The 24,169-nt window shown below is 40.5% G+C and overlaps 1 protein-coding gene across 1 annotated transcript in view; it reads left to right on the top strand.

Moving 5' to 3' along the window:
- Nucleotides 1-24,169, top strand: part of mthfd1 (methylenetetrahydrofolate dehydrogenase, cyclohydrolase and formyltetrahydrofolate synthetase 1) — a 114,574-nt gene that overhangs the window by 34,998 nt on the left and 55,407 nt on the right. The window contains exons 9-16 of the mRNA XM_062968573.1: nucleotides 8,407-8,534; nucleotides 10,545-10,642; nucleotides 11,922-12,095; nucleotides 13,627-13,763; nucleotides 14,783-14,829; nucleotides 16,310-16,417; nucleotides 16,534-16,608; nucleotides 17,982-18,084. Of these exons, the coding sequence (XP_062824643.1) occupies nucleotides 8,407-8,534; nucleotides 10,545-10,642; nucleotides 11,922-12,095; nucleotides 13,627-13,763; nucleotides 14,783-14,829; nucleotides 16,310-16,417; nucleotides 16,534-16,608; nucleotides 17,982-18,084 (870 nt within the window). The remainder of the gene's footprint in view (nucleotides 1-8,406; nucleotides 8,535-10,544; nucleotides 10,643-11,921; nucleotides 12,096-13,626; nucleotides 13,764-14,782; nucleotides 14,830-16,309; nucleotides 16,418-16,533; nucleotides 16,609-17,981; nucleotides 18,085-24,169) is intronic.

Raw genomic sequence — 24,169 nt, 5'->3', positions numbered from 1 at the left:
TCCTGATTTAGTCCAAAATCTCAGTGAAATTTCAGAGTAAATTTTGGCTGTGTCAAAAAGGAAAAGGATAGGACTCACGGCATCAGTATATTTGAGCACAGAATATATAGATTAAAACTAGCTACCAAAAAGCTAGCCTTCAATGAGACATTTTGCCTTTTAAGAGTGGGAAGACACCACACAAAATTTGGGAAACCAAACTAGTGTCATGGAGAGGGGAACCTACATTGGGACTCATTGCTTATGTTCGTCACTTCTGCGTCAGGCGACCTTGGCCAGGAATGTTGGGTGTTGTAACCTTCAACATATTGAGAAGTGTGCCAGGTTTCACAAGGTTGTAATCATGAGAGTTTGAATAGTAATGTTTGATATTGCAGAAGGCAGACTGTGTGTCTGTACAAACAATGTGATGTCAGAGTTTGTGGACTGTAATTTGCAGTTGGAATTCGGTTGTTTTCTAGAGAATACGGGCTGCTCTGCAGCAAATGCAAAATTTCTACCTGTCAATTCAAGCACGAATCCTTTGTTGTTCTTAAAAATCAGCCTTTTAGCAGCTTTGAACGCTTTTGCTCAACATCTTCTCATTATTGTTGAATAGAAATTGAAGAGGAGGGAGAGCACTCAGTGTGGCAGCAAAGTGTACTGTGCATAATTACTTCGTATTTATTGATGAATTGCATGCTTCATCTTGACACTTCCCTCTTGGGAATTCAAAGAGGTGCGTAAGGTTCCTCCACTCCTTTCATACTCTTAAGAACACTATGAGAGACAGAGTGACTGGACAAAGCCACTCAATGGACTTTCAGGTCTGATCAACGACTTGAAACTGGAGAGGTTTCCTCTTTGCAGGATCCAAACAGGGGCCATGTCTTGAATGTTATAATGAGAGAGTCCTACCTTTTTTAAAGATGGTTTCTTTTTGAAAACATCATTGTTGTTCCGTTTTCTTGTGTGGTGTCACTCTTCATTCTACTTGCCCAGGAAGAGGAGAAGTTCGAAAAGGAAACCAGTCGGCTTAGCTCATGGGACTGATCCTGTTTTCTCTCCATTTCGATCTTGCTGCAAATTTAAAAGTAACTATAACTCCAGTAGAGGTTTTTGCCAGTGGTTATCAATATTATGCCCCCTGAATCTTCTGGACTTCAACTACTGGAGTCTAAAACATCTGGGAATCAAAGGTTTGAGAAGCACTGGTCTAAACTGTTGAAGGTTGTAGATATAAATAAATAGAAGCTTTACCATAGTTTCTGAACCCAGATATACCCTGCAGTATAATAAAGTGTCACTCAGACTTGTGTAACAAGTAACAGTATCTTTACTTCAGTTCAAAAGATCAAACAGGGCAACAATATATACAGCAGTCTATACTGCTGTGTATATATATACACACATATATATACATACATATATATATACAGAGGAAATAAACAGTCCCTTTAAACAGTCTTTAAATATGCCTCATTTGCCTTATAAATAATCAGGCTTCAGAGAGTTGGCAGCCATTTCCTTCCTGACTATTTCTAGTCAGCGCTCTCTTCACTCTCCAAGGCGAAAGTGGCAGTTAAAACCGTTTGTCTCATCAGCAAACCAGAGACAGTAGCCAATCCGAATTCTGTCTCCTGGCTGGCTCAACCAATCAGCTGTTGACACATGCCTTTCCAGTCAACCATTACATCATGGTGTCCCTTTGCAAATATCCACATAAACCAGTGTTGTGAGCTGCTTTGGATTCCATATTGGGAGAAAGGCAGGATTGATCAATAAAAAAAGGAACAAGATGCAACGTTCTCCTGACCAGTAATTAAGTTTCAACAATTAAGATTTTACTGGAATGCCGTAAGGTGATTTAGATTGTGTATTCGGAGTTTCGAAATCCAAAATTATCCACATGGGTGAGTGAGACACCTTTCTTGGCTTATTGTACACAAACTCTGTTTCCTGCACAAAATTATTTTAAATGTTGTGTATAAAACTGCTTTCAGGTAATGTGCATAAGGTGTATATCAATTTTGTGTTTGTGTTTTGAATCTTGTCTCCAAGACATCTCATTATGTATATGCAAGTATTCCTAAATCTGGGGAGGGGGGATCTAAAATAACATTTTTGACAAGAAATACTCAACCTGTATTGAAGTAGTAGGTTAAAGGTAAAGGATTCCCCTGACGTTAAGTCCAGTCATGTCTGACTCTGGGGGTTAGTGCTCATCTCCATTTCTAAGCCGAAGAGCCGGCGTTGTCCGTAGACACCTCCAAGGTCATGTGGCCGGCATGACTGTATGGAGCGCCGTTACCTTCCCGCTGGAGCAGTACCTATTGATCTACTCACATTTGCATGTTTTGAACTGCTAGGTTGGCAGGAGCTGGAGCTAACAGAGGGCGCTCAAGCCTCTCCCGGGAATTGAACCTGGGACCTTTCAGTCTGCAAGTTCAGCAGCTCAGCACATTAATGCACTTCGCCATCGGGGCTCCAAAGTAATACAAATAGAGAAAAGAGAAAATAATCCTAACCCAGCTAGCTGTACAGACTTATCAGAAACTGGGGAAGTTACTTATTTCACTTGACTTTCCAAAATCTCTCAGCCAGTCATGGAGTTGTACTACAAAAAGTATTCTTTCCTCTAAACTGCAAGCTAACTTTATAGTGGAGTACGCTGCATGAGTCAATTTCCATCAGAGGAATTTGTCATCAGAATGACATTCTGTTTGAACATGATGAACGGTCAGCAGCAAGGCCAAGGGGCTTTAATGGTCTCTTGGGTAGGATGATTTTGATTGAAGTCGTCACTCATTTTTGAGTGGCAACTATTACTCTGTGACTAGGAGCACACAAGGACGAGGTGTATCACGGTGGGTGGGTGATTAACCACAACTTGTATTGGAATTGCGAGAAGCAAGAGATAAAATGCCTCCTCTCAGATTGCTTTCTGTGTGTTGAGGAAGCAGCGGGTGTGAAACTGACAATCCAGAGTGTACCATATGTACACTGCTGTCTCGGTTGTCATAGGAAACATTAAGAGTGACAGTCAAAACAGATTATGGCCTGCGTGGCACTGAGTGTTTTAGTATGCCTTTCCTTTGGTCACTCTTTCCCCCTCTTTCTTCATCCTGACTCAGCAGTAACCAGACAACATGTGTAGTACCTACTCCAAGGTCCCAAGCTTTTCCTCAATTGGGTTGCCAATTGGTAGTTCAATAATGCTCATGACCTTTTCACATTTAAACAACCTCACTGTATTCTGACTGTTGCTCTCACTGTTAAAAATATAAAATGCAATAATAAACTAATTTCTTTGCAGAAGAAAACATTTCAGCATTGTCAGTCAAATTAAAACCAACAGTAGAGAAAATGGAAAATTGTAAAAGAAATTAACCAAAATAGTTGTAATAATGCTTTAGAGGATACCTTGCAACTCAAAGTATTCTCAATACAATACAATACACACAATACAGTTAGATTAGGGGGTGTATCCACACTGTAGAATTAATACCGATTAAACACCACTTTAACTACCATGGCTCAATGTTTGTAATCATGAGAGTTAACGTTTTCAAGGTCTTTAGCCTCTTCTGCCAGAGAGTGCTGATGCCTCACCAAACAGCAACTCTCATGGTTGAGCTATGGTAGTTAAACTGGTATCAAACTGCATCACTTCCACAATGTAGAATGATGTATCCATAGTGATTCGACTTGAACTGCCATGAGTGTCTCCTTTGGAATTCTTGGATTTGTAGTTTGGTGGAGTCTCACTCAGAGAGTTGTAGTGTTTCTGAACCTCCAAACTCCAGAATCCCATAAGGCACAGACATAGCAGTTAAAATAAAATCCCAGTGCTGTACGTAATAGCATAATTGTATTATGAAAAGGCTCCTAATGTAATGATATGTAGTAGGATATCTAGATAGGACTTGGCAAGATCCTGGCCTGACATCCTGGAGATCTGCTGCCAGTGAGAGATGACAATACTGAGCAAAGTGGTCTAATGTTCGGACGTTTACCCCAAGTTTTTTTTATCTCAGCCTGGAAATACCATCATGACTGCAATATTGTTGTCATGTAATAGTTCTGCGAGGATGTCTATAGCCATAGTTAGAAGGTTTTGTCCAATGCAATATGTCCACATTAATTTTTTAGGGTTGTTTATGGGTGCACAACTGCTCACTGAGTTGCAAGTGCATAGAGATGTATTGAGTCTAGAAATGTCTAGGTTCTTCTATGCAACTCTTTGGTGGACACTGATCATGGTATCATGCTGGAGACCCTAGAAGTTCCTAGGCAAAATATAAGATCTGCAAAAGTAAAACCAACAAATGTGGAGGGATGATTACAAGTTCATTACCTCCCTCAGTCTCTCTCTGGGAGTTAGGAGCATGTTGCTCTTCTGTATATCTACAGATGGGGGCCTTGCATCTTATTGTTCGGCCAAGTTTTGAATGAAATCACTACTGCATTGACATCTCCAAGAACTGAATTAATGAACCAATAATTGGATTGCATAACATCACCCTTTTTAGTAGCAATACCTCTCTGGGCTTCTCCCCCTCGTCCCCCTTCTTCTTCACTTTAAAATCCCGACTCCTGGGTGCTTAAATAAGAGGATTAGTCACACCTGTCAAGCTGTTGCAATCCTCCACCCCCTTAGTGCACTTTCACAAAGATTGCAGTTATAAGTGATCAGTCATTTATTGCAATTATCTAATGGTAGGGTTGAGGTGTTTTTTAAAAAGCACCATTCCTGTTATTTTAAGGCTCTCTTTTGAAATAGTTCATCAACATGGGGAGTACAGAAGCTGCTTCTTTTAGTTGGGTCGGGTTGCATCTTCATTGTAGAATTGATGCAGTTTGAGACCACTTTAGCTGCTATGGCTCAGTGCTATGAAGTCCTGGGAGCTGTACTTGTACAAGGTTTTTAGGCTTCTGTGCCAAAGGTTGCAGGTGCCACACACAACTTGTGCTTGATCTATATACATAATCTACACACATAATAAAAGTGAAAATCTGTATATGTGTGTGTGGCAGGGGTGTCCGCTCACACAGACAAGCTCCCACTTCCACAAACAGACTATAGTTCCCAATGCTGTGGCTCCACCAAGTCACTCCCTCCCAGGACATTGCAGGTTACAGCGAGCACATCCCAGTGTTTCTTTCTCTCTCCATTTGCATGAGCCCGCCCACTGCCTCTCCCTTAACCCTTTCCTATGGCACACAGCAAACAGAGGAATTGATTAGCAACTAAACATACTAGAAAGGTTTGGGGAGAATTCACCATGATTCATAGGAGTTGGAGGAACTGGGTTGTATAGTTCACCTGCAATCTAATAGCACTCTGAACCCCACCAAAAATGGACCTGGAACTAATTTGGCACACAGACCTAACATGGCCAAATTTGCATACTGGCAGGGTTTGGGGGTGATTGCTCTGGGAATCTGGGAGTTGTAGTTCACCCTTATCCAGAGAACGCTGAACCCAGAAGATGATGGATCTGGACCAAATTTGGCACACATACCCATCATGGCCAACTGGAAATACTGGAGGAGTTTTGGGAGGATTGAGCCAAGAGTTTTTGGGAATTGTAGTTCACCCTTATGCATTTTCTAATGGAAGGATTCATAAAAAACTAAAGCAAAGACTGAGTTCTTTTCCAAGACATATTGCAAGATATGACCAAACTGATATTACCTAACATCCAAAAACAAATAAGGTTCTTTTCAAATAACCCAGGCATTGCCAGGTACCCAAGTTAGTTTCTTATATATCTTGGCTTCCTGGTAGTTCCTTTATTTAGGGGAAGTAGTTCAGTAAAGGAGAAAGGAAGGAGCACACAATTGCAGGTAGCTAAGATTCTTAGATACACAAGGTGTTTGAAAAAACTCCCTAGTTTTAATGTAATTTACATTAAAACTAGGGAGTTCTTTTTCAAACACCCTATAAGCCGCCCTGAGTCCCTTCGGGTGAGAAGGGCGGGATAGAAATGATGGAAATCATTCAACCGCTGTTGGGATGAGGAAGTTGCCATCACAGTGGATTATGGAGCAACTGCTCCCCCTGTGGCCAGAATCAAGCATACCCTCTGGAAGCTGGAGAAGGTTTAAATTGCCTCTGCGTCTGTCTCTGTCTCTGTTCTATGTTATATGGCATTGAATGTTTGCCTTATATGTGTACAATGTGATCCGCCCTGAGTCCCCTTCGGGGTGAGAACGGCGGAATATAAATACTGTAAATAAATAAATAATGCTTGGGAATAAGTAAAGCCTGTAGATAAGTTGGGTTACCAAATCCTGTCTTCAGTTTGCTGGCGACAAGAGCTACCGCTGCTATGGAGACACAGACTATTTATCTGAAACTTCAAAAGAAGAGACAGTAATTTAATAGCTTCAAGAATGAGTCGTTGTTTTGTGTGGGTGATTGAGGCAGCAACAGAATATAAACCAATGTTGGCATCAAAGACATTTTTAAAAAATAAATACAGCAAATACAATTTTTTGCATGGAATGGATTATGTGGTATCCAATTAAGTATGATGTTAGCTGTATTTTGTAATTATTTTTAATAGGACATGAGTAGTACATTTCAATAGTGACTGCTTGATACCATCTAGAAAGGAGAGGGAAATGTCTCCAGTATTTCTAAGTTTTCCTCTCTAGGCATTTTGCGTGGCTTTGGATGTTTATGTTTGTGCACACACATGTATAGGATGAAAAGCTGATGTTTTGGATTTTTCATGGTGACTAATTTGAGCAGTGGTTGGAACAGAGATTGAAAAAAGTTACTTTTTTGTAGCAGATTATAACTGAGCATTTATACCTTGATTATATCGGTTAGGGCACATCTGTCAAACTCAAGGTTTATAAGCCAAACCTGCCTCTCCATATCATTTTATGTGATCCTCCAGATGCTGGACTACAACTCCTATATTCCTCATCATTAGGCATCATGACTAGAACTGATGAGAGTTGTGATACAGTAGCATCTGGAAGGCTGCAATTCGTTCTGTTTAGTCAGGAGAGTGGGTTTTGTATTTAGTTTCAAAGCTTGTGGATATGATGTCTGACTTCATAATGTCCCTTAACGTTTCTGCAATCTCAGAGCCACAAATGCTGTTTGGTTGCAATTCCCATCATCCACAGACCACATGGCAGATAATCAAAAGTGGTGGGAGTTGTTGTTCAATAACATCTGGGAACAAAAGTGGAGCAGAACCTAAAAAGCTCCAACCTCTATGTAAATATATATATATATAGTTAACTCATTGTATCCATGGATTCTGCTTCCATGGACTCAACACTCCTTTGAAGGCAACCATTTATTTTATTTATTTACAGTATTTATATTCCGCCCTTCTCACCCCGAAGGGGACTCAGGGCGGATCACATTACACATATAAGGCAAACATTCAATGCCTTAACATAGAACAAAGACAAGACAAACACGGGGCTCCGAGCTGGCCTCGAACTCATGACCTCTTGGTCAGAGTGATTTGTTGCAGCTGGTTGCTCAACAGCCTGCGCCACAGCCCGGCTGATGTGACTCCTCTGGTGTTGAATTCACTCGAAAATAATGTTTACAAACACTAATTTCATTAGCAGACTAGAATATCACACCTTCACTGCTTGATTTTCCTAAGGAATAAGCACAACAAAGAGGGTGTTTGGTCAATGCTCTCCTGCCCTTACATTTCAGAAAAGTACTTATTTTCCAAGTGATTATTCAACACAGCTTATGAATCATGCAGACCATTGGATAATTCTGGACTGCAACTCCCAGCAGCCCTAGCCAACATAGTCAGTGGTGAGAGATGCTCATCCTTATAACCCAGCAACATATGATGGAGCATATGATACCCTTAGCTAGAGTTTCCTTTATGTTAGTGTTGCTTTGATAGGTCCGTTTATCTTTAGACCGTAGAAATCAGGGAATCCTATTACCTATGCCTGCAGTTTGACTGAAGCAAGAAGTATCACTGCTTTCTTAGCATTAAATGCAGAATTATTCATTAGACCCTAGCTTCTTTCCCTCACAAATCCCAAGATTTTGCTGCCTGACGGTGCTTAAAGAAGAGCTTATACCATCCTCTTAAAAGCAGCGAGAAGCCTGCAAGAATTTAAGCAAACTCTGTGCTTTTAGAAAGCGCTAATATCCTCGAGAGGCATTGCTCACCCCTCATCCGAGTAAATGGTGTTTATTTGACAGCTTTTCAACAGTACAATTTTAGCAAAGAAAAACTCTAAAGAGAAGAAATCCAAGTAATCTATTATGTCGCCTTAGTGAAGCTAAGAGATTGTTTTCTGTGTGTTTTGCTATTGAAGTATAATCCTCATCTTCTGGGTATTTTGTTCCCCTTCCTCCTATTGGCTTGAGCCGAATGAGTTTCATCTTCCCTCCATCCCCTTCTTATCTCTCTCTTGCAGACAGCACCAAAGCCAGTGGGAAAAGGGTCGTGGGAGATGTGGCTTACAGCGCGGCAAAGGAAAGGGCCTCTTTCATCACGCCCGTGCCTGGCGGTGTCGGACCAATGACGGTGGCCATGTTGATGCAGGTTTGTGTGCGCACCGTTTCTCCCCTTTTCATGGAATTGTAGAGCTGGAAAGTATCCTATGGCCATCAGGCTGAACTCTGCACCCAATACAGGATTTCCAGCTAAAGTATCCCCAGTGGATAGCTATCCATTATCTTTTTGAAGACATCCAAAGATGAGAAGACAGCCATAACACCTCTCTAGGCAGTTGGTTCCATTGCTCAACCTTTCTTACTGTCAAGAAGTTTATTCTAATGTTCAATTGAAGTATTCTTTTCTACAACTTCTGTTTTCTGGGGATACAGAGAACAGGCCTGCTCCCGCTTTAATGGAACAGTCCTTGAAGTATTCAAAGAACGCATTCATGCCACCCCTCATTCTGCCCCTCATCCAGTTGAACATGTCCAGGTCTTTCATCTCTCCTCATACGAGGGTTATCCAGAAAGTAGATTACGTTTTGGAATTTAAAATGAACAAAGTATAGGAGAAAACATTTACCATATGCAGTTGAAAGCCACACCCAAATACCACTTCTCAACATAGTGCCATTCAAATCTAGGCACTTAACATAGCGATGAATGAGTTTGGCAACTCCTTCCCCACAAAACTCTGCTGCTTGCATCGTCAACGCAGCATTTTGGCGATGATGCGCAGCTGCAGGAAGGGGTGACCGGCTGGTTGAGGATGCAAGCGGCAGAGTTTTGTGGGGAAGGAGTTGCCAAGCTCATTCATCGCTATGATAAGTGCCTAGATTTGAATGGCGACTATGTTGAGAAGTAGTATTTGGGTGTGGCTTTCAACTGCATATGGTAAATGTTTTCTCCTATACTTTATTCATTTTTAATTCCAAAACTTAATCTACTTTCTGGATAACCCTCGTATATCTTGTTCTCCATACTTCTTATCATCCTCGTTGTCCTTCTCTGCACTTGTCTGTATTCTTTTTAAAACGAGGTGCTGAATGCAGTACTCCATATGAAACGGAAATAGTATAGATCATAGTGGGAGTATTACTTTGAATCCAGGGGTGCATCTACACCAGGCATGGGCAAACTTGGGCCCTCCAGGTGTTTTGGACTTCAACTCCCACAATTCCTAACAGCCGGTAGGAAGCCACACAATACTCCAGTATCCGGGTATCTTTTCACTACATGATTCCTTTTTTACTGTTGTAAAAACATCCTGGGAGTTGCAGTTTAGGGAAGGGTATTTAAAATTCTCAGCCAAAGAGATTTAGTGCAGCACCAAAATACAAATATGAGAACTACTGCATACACTTATGCATTGAGGGTGCATTTACACTGTAGAATAAATGCCACTTTGGACCATGTCAAGTGTCATGGATGAGTGCCATGGGATCCAGGGAGTTGTAATCAAAGAGTGAACTACAACTCCTCACTGAACTACAACTCCCAGGTGTCTGTAGTATGGAGCCATGGCAGTGAAAGTGGTATCAAACTGCATTGATTCTACAATGTAGATCAGGCATGGGCAAACTTGGCCCTCCAGGTGTTTTGTACTTTAACTCCCACAATTCCTAACAGTCTACCAGTTGTTGGGAATTGTGGGGGTTGAAGTCCAAAAACCCTGGAAAGAGAGCTGAAGTTTGCCCATGCCTGATTTACACTATAGAATCAGTTTGACACCACTGTAATTGCTATGGCTCAGTGGAATCATGGGAGTTGTAGTTTGTGTGGTATCAACATTCTTCTTTAGAGAAGATCCAGTCAAGCTAGAGCTCCCATGATTCCATAGCACTGAGCCATGTCAATTACAGTATTGTCAAACTGCATTAATTCTATTCCTTGTCTCCTTGATTTGAGCACAGTATTTTAGCTGCTTACATCAAGCTGCCTCCAAAAAATGGAAAGCAGCAGCAGTTTTTCTTAAAAAGCAAAGCAATCAAAATATGTTCCCAAAATGCCTCAGACTGCAAAACAAGACAATATAATAGTGTATTGATTAACATGCCAGACTGATTTTTGTGATCAATTTCTCTTATGTTTCTTTTGTTTTAAAATATCAATTTAGAGCACAGTGGAAAGTGCCCAACGTTTCTTGGAAAAGTATCAGCCCGGCAAGTGGAATATCCAATATAATCAGCTGTGCCCTAGATCTCCTGTTCCAAGGTAACAGCTGAATTGAAAAGATTGTGGGTGGAAATCGAATGTTATTTATTATTCTGTCCTTATTCTTGCTTGTATCTGCATGTTGTAGTTGTACAAATGTGATACAAGATACGGTTATGAACAAAAATGTCTGGCTGTACGTTGCTGTTGGCTGGGCAGTTGCAATTGATTCGGATTTTGCAAAAGAAAAAAGCATTGGAGTAGATTTGGGCCTGATGAGCTCACAGCACTGGATATATTGTAGATAAGATATATAGATGTAAACACACACACACACACATATATATATATATACACACACATACAATTGCAAAATACACTTGCATTTATAGACCCTAGTGTTCTATTTTGTCTCATGGATGGAAGGTTTGTTCTTTTTGCCCAGAATTTTATTTTTATGGTTGATTGATTATAAGGCCAGCATTCTGGCTTGTTTTGCCCATGTGGCAGGCTAAAAAAAAAAACTTCATGGTGTATTCCAAGGTTATTCCATAATTGCTTCATAGTTTATTTCGAGTTTTATTGTGGAAGGAAACTTTGCAGAGTTGCATATGCTACTGGAATTTCATATTATGATAAGATATAAATGGAAGATACTTTGTTTGGTATTCTGACTTGAGTGGGATCATCCAGTATCCAAGGGAGCCACACTGGCGCAGTGGGTTAAACCCTTGTGCTGGCTGAACTTCTGATCTGAAGGTTGGGTTGCTGACCTGAAGGTTGCTGTTTCAAATCCTTGAGACATAATAAGCTCCCATCTGTAAGCTCCAGCTTGTGGGGACATGAGAGAAGCCTCCCAACTAACGCATCCAGGCATCCTCTGAGCAATGTCTCTGTAGACAGCCAATTTTTTCACCCCAGAAGCGACTTGCAGTAAGTTCTTCTGACATGACAAAAAACATCTAGTATCCCGCATATCTGTTGTGTATTGAAAAATTAATTTAAAAATTAAAAGTACCCTTTTTAAAGTTTAAAAAACACAGAAATAGTAGCACAGGGGTTAAAAATTTTCCATTAAAATCATATCATTGGTCCATCCAATTTTCTTTTGTTCTGATTTCCAGTTTGCAGCCGTAGCAATTCATAGAGTCATAGGGTCATGTGGAATCATAGTACTGTAATTATTTAATGTGGATGCTTAAAAAGACCATTCTGGACTTACGTTTTCCCAGTGCCAAGTGTGATTACAGCATACAGAGTTTTTTCCCAACATTAGACAGAAAATGTCCTTTACCCTTCTCCCAGCTATCTTCACCACTTGCTCTTTGTTCATTTTCAGTGATATTGAAGTATCGCGGTCATGCATTCCCAAGCCCATTGGCCACCTGGCTAAAGAAATAGGCTTATTCTCAGACGAAGTGGAGTTCTATGGTGAATGCAAAGCTAAAATTTCACTGTCAACATTACGGCGCCTCAAGGACCAACCGGATGGCAAATATGTTGTGGTAACCGGGTAGGTTGTCTCAGTACTTTCTCTGATCCCAGTAAATAGCTTAGAGCTGGATTAACTTGGGAGGAGGTTGCAACCCAGTAATAAAACTTGGCTAATGAAAGCATTTAGTGCCATAACTTTTTTGTTGCGAGTAAGGAAATTTTCCACCCCATAGAGCACATGCAGTCCTTGAAGACATTCTGTGTAGTCTTTGGATCTCTCTTGATTCCCTCTGAATCTGAAAGAAAGCGCTAGGATTAAAAGATGGGGAATCGTATCCTTAGAAGAGTGTTTGGCAACCTTTAGTCCAGGTGTTTTGGACTTTAGCTCCCAGAATCTCTGACAGTTGGCTAAGCTGGCTGTGGCTTCTGGAAGTTGACATCCAAACCCTGTAAGACCAAAGGTTGCGAACCACTGCCCTTGGCAATATACAACCTTCTGAACACATCCAACCTTCTGAATGTTGTTTTATGAGGCTTTCCCCCTTTCAAAAGCATGAATAATTTTATTTTTAGAAAAAACAAGTGAAAGAAAAGAAAACACAACTCTTTTCTGAAAATTGGCTATCTTGCTCTATTTTGACTGGATCAGTTCTGGGGAGCAGGGTGATTTCCTTCTGTTAGCCCCAGCTTCTGCCAACCTAGCAATTCGAAAACATTCAAATGTGAGTAGATCAATAGGCACCGCTTCTGCGGGAAGGTAATGGTGCTCCATTCAGTAATGCTGGCCACATGACCTAAGAGGTGTCTACGGACAACGCCGGCTCTTTGGCTTAGAAATGGAGATGAGCACCAACCCCCAGAGTTGGATACAATTGGACTTGATGTCAGGGGGAAACCTTTACCTTTACCTTACTCGCTTTATTTTATTTTCTATATCTTGGAGATGGGGAAACTTTGCTTTGTCTGAAATCCTGGCAGGAATACAAAAGCTCACATTCCTGCTTCAAGGTTTCTCAATATATCAGTTAGACTTCCCAAGAGCTTGGGGAGCATGCGGTTGCAATCCCTGTTTTTTCCTGATGTAATTATCAAATGTCTACCCTTCAAACCTCCACTAAATAAACCACTAAATCTTGTTCACTAAATCTTCATTTAGCAAATCTAGAAGTGGAATTCCAGCCCCTTGAGGTTTGCAATCTGCCTGATTTGTTTACTTTTGTCATTTTTGTTAGTCCATGTGGCCTGCAAAGGTCAGAGAATTGGCCTCCAGACTTTCTAGTCACTCCATAGAGTTTGTTGTGCCCCCCAAAATATTGGTCGTTGGGATATATATATTACAACAGTGATTCTTAATCTGTCTGATATGATGGCCTGGCAGTTTTCCTCTCTATGTGCCCAGGGAGTAGCAACATGTTTCTGCCCACTGGCATTGTTTTATTCTTTCCTGGACACTTGCTATGGACCGGCAGCCAATGGACTGCCACAGATCCATGGAACACTTTGAGTATCACTGTGTTAGGAAATATCTTGTTTATAGCATAATCACTTTGCTTTTTAAGAATGTGGATTTCACCAAAATTGCTATGCCCTTTCTTTCTTTTTAAATACAGTATAACACCCACACCCTTGGGAGAAGGGAAGAGCACTACGACGGTAGGGCTTGTTCAAGCCCTGGGAGCTTACCTTGGTCAGAATGCATTCGCCTGTGTTCGGCAACCTTCCCAAGGACCTACGTTTGGAATTAAAGGTATTTATCTTTATTTTTGTGTCAGAAGCAAATTGAGGTAACAAACAAAGTCAAAAACTTGGCATTAAAAGGCAAGCGAGGAGTCGTGATGTAGAGGAATGACTTGTTTTGCATGCAGAGTCAGGTTTGATCCCTGACATCTTCAGGTGTCCAGGGTTCAGGATCTAACAGAGTAGTCTCACTGATTGAATTACTTCCATTAGTAGAACTGGATGCATTAATTTCCCATTCTCACAGCGCCATACATATATGCAAAACATTCCCCAACAGACTAGAATACATTCAAGATTTGAAGTTGGGGTTGAGAGAAAGAAGATGAGAAGAAATGGTGTGCCCTTGTTTCAGCTTGGTAGAATAGTATTAGGATGTTATGTATTGGTGGTTGGAAAATGTTGTGTTAATTAGAAAATTTAAGGTGAGATATGCTTACATATGCAATGTTTAGTAACCACAATTAAGATATGGGATCTCTTGGGAGGAGGTGAAAGCTTACAATATTGGGAGTGACTTGTGTTTGGCTGAGTCTTTTAATTAGATTTTTACAAGTCTACTGTGAGTGGCATTTGTGCTGTTAGGAATATGAGAGAGCAATGTTGCATTAGAGTTAGTCAATTAGGACCAATCAAAATTTAAATGTGTTAAATAAGACTTTTTGTTATACATTGAACTTGTGCTTAATAAATTGCTTCTTATGCTATGCATTTATGTCCCTGAATGCATAACGCCAATACTACAGAGCTCTGGAAGGGTTGTTTCATCCATACCCATCATTTAAATAAAATTTTCTGCTATTTCATAAAGTAGCTTATATAAGTATAGTAAAATATATAATCTACTCCTATTTCTGTTAATAGGATGCAAAAGATTTGTGGAGTAAATCTCTTGTTTGTCACTGAGCTCACTAAGGAAATTTGGTTTTTAAAAAAACAAATCCCACTTTTTACTTAACAAGATGCTCAGGCTATTAAGTATTTGAAATATGATGGTTTAAATCCCTGGTGCTCTCTGTCGTTTTATAGGTGGTGCTGCTGGAGGTGGTTATGCTCAGGTTATTCCTATGGAGGAGGTAATATTCACATTGATTTTATTTGATTACGCCTTAAAGATTTGTTCTGGACGTTGTGGCTTTAAGGCATGGCTTTGTTGTTGTAGAGCGGCTTTTTGCAATCTCACATCCTGCAATCATGTTGGATTACAAGTCCAATTATGCCTCACCAGCATGACCACTGGGGATGTTGGGAGCTGTAGTCCAACACATCTAAAAGTGACCAGGGATCTAAGGGATCTGGTTTCGTCACAATTGACATATGGAGATGTCCTCCGCTCGTTGTAAAAAAACTAGAATATACATGATACATGTAAATAGATAGTAAATGATAGGTAAATGTCCATGTTCAGAGGAAAGTATCCCTCTGAATACCAAGCACTTCAGAGAAGCATCAAGGGAAGGTTGTAAACTTCAGGTTTGTGAGTGGGTTGCCACTGTTGAAAATAAAAGATGTGAGATCACGGGTGGGAATTATGCAAACTCCTACATGAAGTGCCTCTTTGAGGTCCCTTTGGGAAGGAAAAATTCTGAAAATGGAGAGTTCTCTTCTAAAATAGACATCTTTCTTACCCTTAAATAGCCATACTTCTAGAAGCACCCTGAGATAGTCAGTTTAGGATACAGTTTTGGGGAAAGGGCCAGGTTTGCATTGCAGGGTACAGAAATATGGGGCCTTGTACAATCCTGGGAAATCTTAGATTGGGCAAAAAAAATTTCTCTGTGCTGATTTTTGTTTTAACTACAGGAAGCTCTGCAAAATTGTATCATTGTGAGGAAGGATTTCTTTCTTTCTCTTTTCTATCTTTTCTTGTCTTACCTTCTTCTATATAGATATATAAAAGGGTAATGAAATTTCGGCCTAGGAAAAAACAACAAAACTACACATCCCAGAAACACTAAACTTGGCAGCACAATGCCTCATCCATGCCTCTACGTTCATACAATAAAAAGAACAGAAAAATAAAGTCCTAATTAGAGGGAGAGGAATAATTGTTTTTATCCAATTGCTGCCAGTTAGAAGGCTAAGCTCCGCCCACTTGGTCTCCTTGCAACCCACTCAGCCCAGGGGACAGGCAGAGTTAGGCCTCACTTAGGCCTCTTCCACACTGCCTATAAAATACAGATTATCTGATTTTAACTGGATTATATGTCAGTGTAGACTCAAGGCCCTTCCACACAGCTATATAACCCATTTATAATAGACTTAATGTCAGGGGAAAACCTTTACCCTTTACCTTAACTACCACCAATTCCTCAATACTTTATTTCCCATACCACCATACTTTGCCACAGCTAGTTTCTATTAAAGAAGTTGCTTGTCTCTCACAAATTACAGAGCAGTTCTCCTTTTTTGCCTCCAGGATATTCGCTATTAAGATTTTTCTCTCTATGTCTCTCTTTCTCTCTATGTCACATAGTCATATTTGGGGATTTGATGAGATTTTAGCCAAGGAATTGGAAGTGACTGTTTAAATACTCCTCACCTTCTCCTCCGTAGTTTAATCTTCATCTCACGGGTGACATCCATGCCATTACTGCTGCCAATAACCTGGTTGCCGCTGCCATTGATGCCCGGATCTTCCACGAAGCAACACAGACAGATCAGGTAATAACATGAACTCAGTCCCTTCCTCTCAAAGGAAAGGTGTCTTGTATACCATCCATTTAAGTGAGACTTCCTTGGTGACCTGAAGTTGTGAATCATCTCTCTTGCTTTTGAAGGCCCTCTATGCTCGCTTGGTTCCTTCCATCAATGGAGTGAGGACGTTTTCTGATGTCCAGATCCAGCGGCTGCAGGTGAGCTTTGGCCTCTTTCCTGCGTTTCTCTCTATTCAGAGATCTGTCTCTGGTACACACATGTTCACACGCAGAAAGCTTCTTGTATGCAACCTGCAGTCTTGAATGTCTAATATGTTGGGAAGTACAGTCAAGAGTACCAATCCCTTTCTGTAGAGATAAATCTAAACCTTGCCCTCAGAAAATCTATTCCACACTACTCCCCTGAGATTTGGGCCACAGAACCTAAAATTAGAATCTCCTTTACCACTCTTAATTTATATCTTTTTCAATGGAGAAATAGGACAAATTTCCATACTCAGTTGTAGAGATCTTGTTTGACCACAGTTCTCCAAGCAAGCAGGATCAGTAGAGGTACTAGCTGAAGTTCAAGTCCGAATCCTGCCCTTGTGCTGTCTGAGAGAACCTTCTATATTGTTGTTGTTGTTGTTGTTATCGTATAAGAGTATGTCAGGAGCGACTTGCAAGTTGCTTCTAGTGTGAGAGAACTGACCATCTGCAAGGACGTTGCCCAAGAGATGCATGGATGTTTTACTATCTTGTGAGAAGCTTCCCTCATGTCCCCGCATGAGGAGCTGGAGCTGACAGATGGGAGCTCACCCCGCTTCCCGGATTTGAACCTCCAACCTTTCAGTCAGCAGTCCTGCTGGCACAAGGGTTTAATCCATTGCCCCACCAGGGACTCTATAATAATAACAACAACAACAACAACAACCGCAAAGGACTGGAAGGAAGTCAAGACCATTTTTTTTCCTTTTGGTCACCATTATCTTTTTTTTTTCTATTTTTTTTTATTTTTCACTATTTCTTATGGTTTTTCTTTTTATATATTTTTCCTCTCGTCTTTTTTTATAGTTCTCTCTCCTCCCTTCTTCACTACTTCTCCTTTTTTCTTTTTTTCCTTCACTTTCTATTCAATAATTGTTCTCACTCTTTCGTTGTATTCTATTTCTATATATGTTAATTTTTTTAAAAAACAACAACAATAACAATATTAATACTACTACTAATAATAAAATTTATTTGTTATCCACCTCTCCTTATTGTTTGAGGCAGAGCACAATACAGTCAAAACACTTCATCACCATAATCAGGGCTTCTGCTGAGGATCTTAGATTTTGTGTTGGCTCAAATGGGAAGAGGCAGCTTCAGATATTTTGCCCCCGAGGCATTTAGAGTGTTTATAGATCAAGACCAGTTACTGGAGAAGCTTTGTTGGTTGCAACAAGCTAGCTGTCACCCAGTTTTTCTTGCAAACCCCTTACTTTTTTCCCCTCTCTCCCATTTTCTCCTATAATTTTTCCTTAAAGGCTCTGTAATTGCTCATTTCCTTGTTATTCTCCTCTGTTCAAGTCTCTTCCTTTCATTCTCAGAGGCTGCATATTAAGAAAACAGACCCAGAGGCTTTGACGAATGACGAGATCAACAAATTTGTGAGGCTGGATATTGATCCAACCAGCATAACATGGCAAAGAGGTAACAGAGTGACATCCGTGGAAAGGGAAATCGAAAGATGTTCAGAAGGGAGGGCTGTGGGAGGTTTCTGTTATATAGATATGTGGGAGGTTGATTTAAAGTTTCACAGAAATCTTACTAATCCACTCCTTGCATTAAGATCCTTTGCCGGATTTTATACTGGATAAAATATGACTGTCTTTATATAATGCAATCAAAGTTTGCCTTTGATTGTTGGAAAGATGCAGAAACAAACTCATTTTTCATAATAATTTACCACTTCTTCTCCAATATTTTCTTTTCTCTCCTGAACTATTTTGCAATATAACACTCATGAAGCTGGTAAAACATGGAAGGCCTATAAAAAATAGAATAGATCTGACAAAATAGAAACCTGTTTTCCCATTCTGTATATCTATTCCCATTGCTGTTGCTTGAACTTTGTAAAAGCAAATAAAATGTAGGTGTCAGCTTTTGAAAACATTTCCAAAATCCATCCAGTCAATGTTTGTGCTATCTGTCCTGATGAATAGCCTTTTTAAAGTGTTCAGAAAATTTGACTCTTGAACTCGCTTCTCTGAAGGTCGAAAGGACACCTTCCTTGCTGTCCTTCCATCAGGAGGCAAAACACCCTTTTTATATCCCATCAGGCTATTATAAATCAGTTTTTTAAAGGGACTAGAGAGTGCAGTATTGTTTAAACCTGAACTGTTTTTAATAGCTTTTTAGGTATCTTAATTGCATTTTCTTCTTTTAACTGAAGGCTTGGATTTGTTTTATGTGAATATGCTAAGTCTGTTTTAATGTTCATTTTCTGAATATTTTCAGTTGTACAGTTCTTTTTAAATTGTAAGTTATTGTGAGTCTCAATTGGAGGAGAAAAGTGGAATACAAATAATGATGATGATGATTGATTTACAGTATTATATTCCGCCCTTCTCACCCTGAAGGGGACTCAGGACGGATCACAATGTACACATACATGGCAAACATTCAATACCATATGAACATAGAGACATACGCAGACAGACGCAGACAGACGCAGAGGCAATTTAACCTTCTTCAGCTTCCTGAGGGTATGCTCGATTCCGGCCACAGCGGGAGCAGCTGCTTCATCATCCACTGTGGCATCTTGATGGATACTTCCTCATTCCAAACGGCTGCTGGACGATTTTTATGGTGCCGTAAATTAGTTAAATTAGCCTCCCCGCAAAGCGGTACCTAAATTCCTACTTGATAGCTGCAACTATATTTCAGTTGCTTAGGTCAACAACAAGCAGAGGCTTTTTTTTTAATAGTCGGGTGCTCAGTCAGACACGGGCTGGCCTCAAACTCATGACCTCTTTGTCATAGTGATTTATTGCATCTGGCTACTTAACAAGCTGCACCCAGCCCCATGATAATTCATTTATTTATTTTTATCCCACTTTTCTCCCATGAGTGGGATTCAAAGTGGCATACAATAGTTAAAAACAGAAATTACATATCATATACATTAAAAAAACCACAAACCAAATGCACAAATTGCACACTACATAAAGCATATATAACAAATCAATAAATTACGACATATATCATTTAAAAAAAATCCCTGAACCTCTGGCCACTGAGGTTATCCATAAAACAAATTGTACTAAGATCCTAAAAACATTATTTCCATTGGACCGTGTAACAACATTGCCAAGTCCGAACGTTTATTATTTATTTACGACATTTATATCTCGCGCTTCTCGCCCCGAAGGGGACTTAGGGCGGCTTACATGAGTGGCATTATTTCATGCCCGGACAACAACAACATTTAAAAGCAATTAAACAACAATTTAAAACAACATATGACAACTATTCTGCATAGATCCAAAGCTAGATAATCCGTGGATGTAGCCTACCTGGATTTCAGTAAGGCCTTCGACAAAGTCCCCCACGACCTTCTGGCAAACAAACTAGTAAAATGTGGGCTAGACAAAACTACGGTTAGGTGGACCTGTAATTGGCTAAGCAAACGAACCCAAAGGGTGCTCACCAATGCATCGTCTTCATCTTGGAAAGAAGTGACAAGTGGAGAGCCGCAGGGCTCCATCCTGGGCCCAGTTCTGTTCAACATGTTTATAAACGACTTAGACGAAGGGTTAGAAGGCACGATCATCAAGTTTGCAGATGACACCAAACTGGGAAGGATAGCCAACACTCCAGAAGACAGGAGCAGAATTCAAAATGATCTTGACAGACTAGAGAGATGGGCCGAAACTAACAAAATGAAGTTCAACAGGGACAAATGCAAGATACTTCACTTCGGCAGAAAAAAATGGAAATCAAAGATACAGAATGGGGGACGCCTGGCTTGACAGCAGTGTGTGCGAAAAAGACCTTGGAGTCCTCGTGGACAACAAGTTAAACATGAGCCAACAATGTGATGCGGCTGCTAAAAAAGCCAATGGGATTCTGGCCTGCATCAATAGGGGAATAGCGTCTAGATCCAGGGAAGTCATGCTCCCCCTCTATTCTGCCTTGGTCAGACCACACCTGGAATACTGTGTCCAATTTTGGGCACCGCAGTTGAAGGGAGATGTTGACAAGCTGGAAAGCGTCCAGAGGAGGGCAACTAAAATGATTAAGGGTCTGGAGAACAAGCCCTATGAGGAGCGGCTTAAAGAGCTGGGCATGTTTAGCCTGCAGAAGAGAAGGCTGAGAGGAGACATGATAGCCATGTACAAATACGTGAAGGGAAGCCATAGGGAGGAGGGAGCAAGCTTGTTTTCTGCTGCCCTGCAGACTAGGACACGGAACAATGGCTTCAAACTACAGGAAAGGAGATTCCACCTGAACATCAGGAAGAACTGTGAGAGCTGTTCAGCAGTGGAACTCTCTCTCCCGGACTGTGGTGGAGGCTCCTTCTTTGGAGGCTTTTGAGCAGAGGCTGGATGGCCATCTGTCGGGGGGTGCTTTGAATGCGATTTCCTGCTTCTTAGCGGGGGGTTGGACTGGATGGCCCATGAGGTCTCTTCCAACTCCACTATTCTATGATTCTATGATTCTATATTCATCAATCCAAAGTCAATTCCAACTACATTGCACAGATAATTATGCTGGGCCAAATGCTTGCTCCCAAAGCCAAGTTAGCAAAATGACAGGAGGGAAGGGGCCGATCTAATCCCACCAGGAAGGGACTTCCACAGTGTTTGAAGATGGATATTATCAGTAGCTCTCTAGTGGTTGCCTATTACAAGTCATCAGAAAAGTCCTGGTTCCATAAAAAGGCTTTAATTTGTAAGTGAAAGGCCAACAAGGAGGGGACTGATCACACATCCTGGGAAGAGAACTAGAAGACCCTCTCTTTCGCTCCCACCAACCACAATTGTGACAGTGGTGAGACCGAGAGAAGGTGATCTAAGGGATCATTTGGACCGGTAGGAGGAGATGTGGTCCCTCACTCAAGTGATGAAGATGATGATGATGATGATGATGATGATGATGATGATGATGATGATAGAGAAAAGGAGCAGAAGGACTTGAAAGCCTGGATTCCTCTTGTGGATTTTTAGATTGACCTATTAAAGTAATTGCCTCCCTTCAGAATTTGTTTGAGCTGGCCTCTCATCCCTTGCCATGCTTAGCTTGCTTATCCTAATTGCCACGCATATTGTCTTGGAGTAGTCACTGAAGAAATAATTTCAAACTGATCAGCAGGGAAGGAAACTACAAAGTGGCAGATAAAGTTGTACAAAAAAAGTAGGTCAGCCCTTATAGTGGTAATGCAGCCACCAAATGCCAGCCTGTTGACAGTTCAAGGAAATTCATTTTTGCAAATGCAAGCCCCTTTAATCAGCGCCACACTGAGTGCAATGCATGCTTCTTCTTAGGCGTGCTCTCAGTCATGTGTCTCTGTCTTGCCTGGTAATTGAGCTTACCTAGAAAGCAAAAACGGATTTGTTCTTCTCCCAGAAAAAATTATATTCCTCTTAAATGAGATGCAAAATGTATCTGCAAAAATTTATGTATATAAGTGCATACATTTTCACTTTCAACACTGAAGCAAGCAGCTCTCTCTCTTTTCTTCTTCTTTTGGGAATTCCTGCTATTGAATAAGGTTTTTAGAAGTGAATCCTACATCCAAGGAAAGAAGTGCATATGAGTGCCTTATCTTCCTTGGAGTCATCCGTAGATGCTGCAGAAATGTGGCCTTTTACAAATTGTTGGACTAGAAATTCCATCATTCCTGGCTTTTGACTATGTTTGCTGGAAAAGAGAGAAAGTACTAATGAAAAGTCCATCTCATGTGACACCCTGTGGCATATAATTACTAGCTCACTGCCTCTGGGAAGTTACAAAAAAAGGAATAAACAATATGACTTTCCTTTACATTTGTTCCTACTTATCTAGAGGAGATGATACCATGTACATTCATGAACTGGTGCCTAACTTATTTGTTGGTCCCTTACTTTCCTCTTCCATCCCAATGACTTTTTCTTTTGTTTTACATTTGTTAAATACTTGATCTGCAAATAGAGAGCATCTTGTGCTTTAATCTATATACCGAGCATGGGCAGACTTTGGCCCTCCAGTTGTGGAGTTTTCATCCAAAACACCCGAGGGCCTAAGTTTGCCCATGCCTGCTCTATGACATACTTAGCAAATTTTAAGTATCGTATATACTCGAGTATAAGCCGACCCGAATATAAGACGAGGTACCTAATTTTCCACAAAAAAACTGGGAAAACATTGACTCCAGTATAAGCCGAGATACCAATAAAATTACATTAATTGAGGCATCAGTAGTTTAAATGTTTTTGAAACTTTACATCAAACTGTAATTTAAGATATGACTGTCCAACTCTGATTAAATCATTATTCTCATCTTCTTCAATGTAAATGTGCTTATGTATCCTTTTAATAATAATAGAGTAAAATAATAAATGTAACAATACCAATAATAATAATAATAATAATAATAATAATAATAATAATAATAATAATAATAATAATGGAGCCCCTGGTGGCCTAGGGGATAAAAGCCTCATGACTTGAAGGTTGGGTTGCTGACCTGAAGGCTACCAGGTTCGAATCCTATCCGGGGAGAGCTCCCTCTATCAGCTCCAGCTCCATGCAGGGACATGAGAGAAGCCTCCCACAAGGATGGTAAAACATCAAAAACATCTGGGCGTCCCCTGGGCAACGTCCTTGCAGACGGCCAATTCTCTCATTCCAGAAGCAACTCCGGTTGTTCCTGACACGGAAAAAAAACCCAATAATAATAGAGAAAAATAATAAATATACCATATATACTTGAGTATAAGCCGACCTGAATATAAGCCCACCAGGACCCTCACCCGAGTATAAGCCAAGGAGGGTTTTTTTTTCATTCCTAAAAAAGGGCTGAAAAACTAGGCTTATACTCGAGTATATACAGTATTTTAAAATTTACCGGAACCCCTGGTGGCGCAGTGGATTAAACCACAGGGCTGCTGAATTTGGTGACCCAAAGGTTGGTGGTTTGAATCCAGGGAGCAGAGTGAGATCCCACTGTTAGCCCAAACTTCTGCCAACCTAGCAGTTCGAAAACATGTGAATGTGAGTAGATCAATAGGTACCGCTCTGGTGGGAAAGTAACGGTGCTCCATGCAGTCATGCCAGCCACATGACCTTGGAGGTGTTTATGGACAATGCTGGCTCTTCGGCTTAGTAATGGGGATGAGTACCAACCTCCCCGAGTCGGACATGACTAGACTTAATGTCAGTGAAGAACCTTTACCTTTCCTAGCAAATTTTAAGTATTTTACAAATAGTAAATAATCTGCTTCTGAATCTGAAGATCCCCTATCATTCTTGATAGTGTGGTCCTCCATGACTTGGTCTGATGCCCTTTTAAAACTATTTAATCTGAAGGTCACTACTTCATCTTGTCTCAAGTCAGTTTCCCAGACTAATTATATGTTGTATAAAGAAGAGTTTTCTTTTGCCTTTCCTGAGTCTATCTTCAAACAGTTTTGCTGTATAAGAAAAGGAGAAAACCCTTCCCTTGTGAATGTTAATTCAGTTAATATTGTTTATTCCACATGTCACTTTCTGCTAATAACTGGAACATCTAAGCTAAGGTTTCAGAAGAGAAAGG

This window comes from Anolis carolinensis, chromosome 1 (assembly GCF_035594765.1).
Source record: "Anolis carolinensis isolate JA03-04 chromosome 1, rAnoCar3.1.pri, whole genome shotgun sequence".
Taxonomy (NCBI): Eukaryota; Metazoa; Chordata; class Lepidosauria; order Squamata; family Dactyloidae; genus Anolis; species Anolis carolinensis.
Note: the sequence above shows the minus strand (reverse complement) of the source record. Positions and strands in the feature narration are given on the sequence as shown.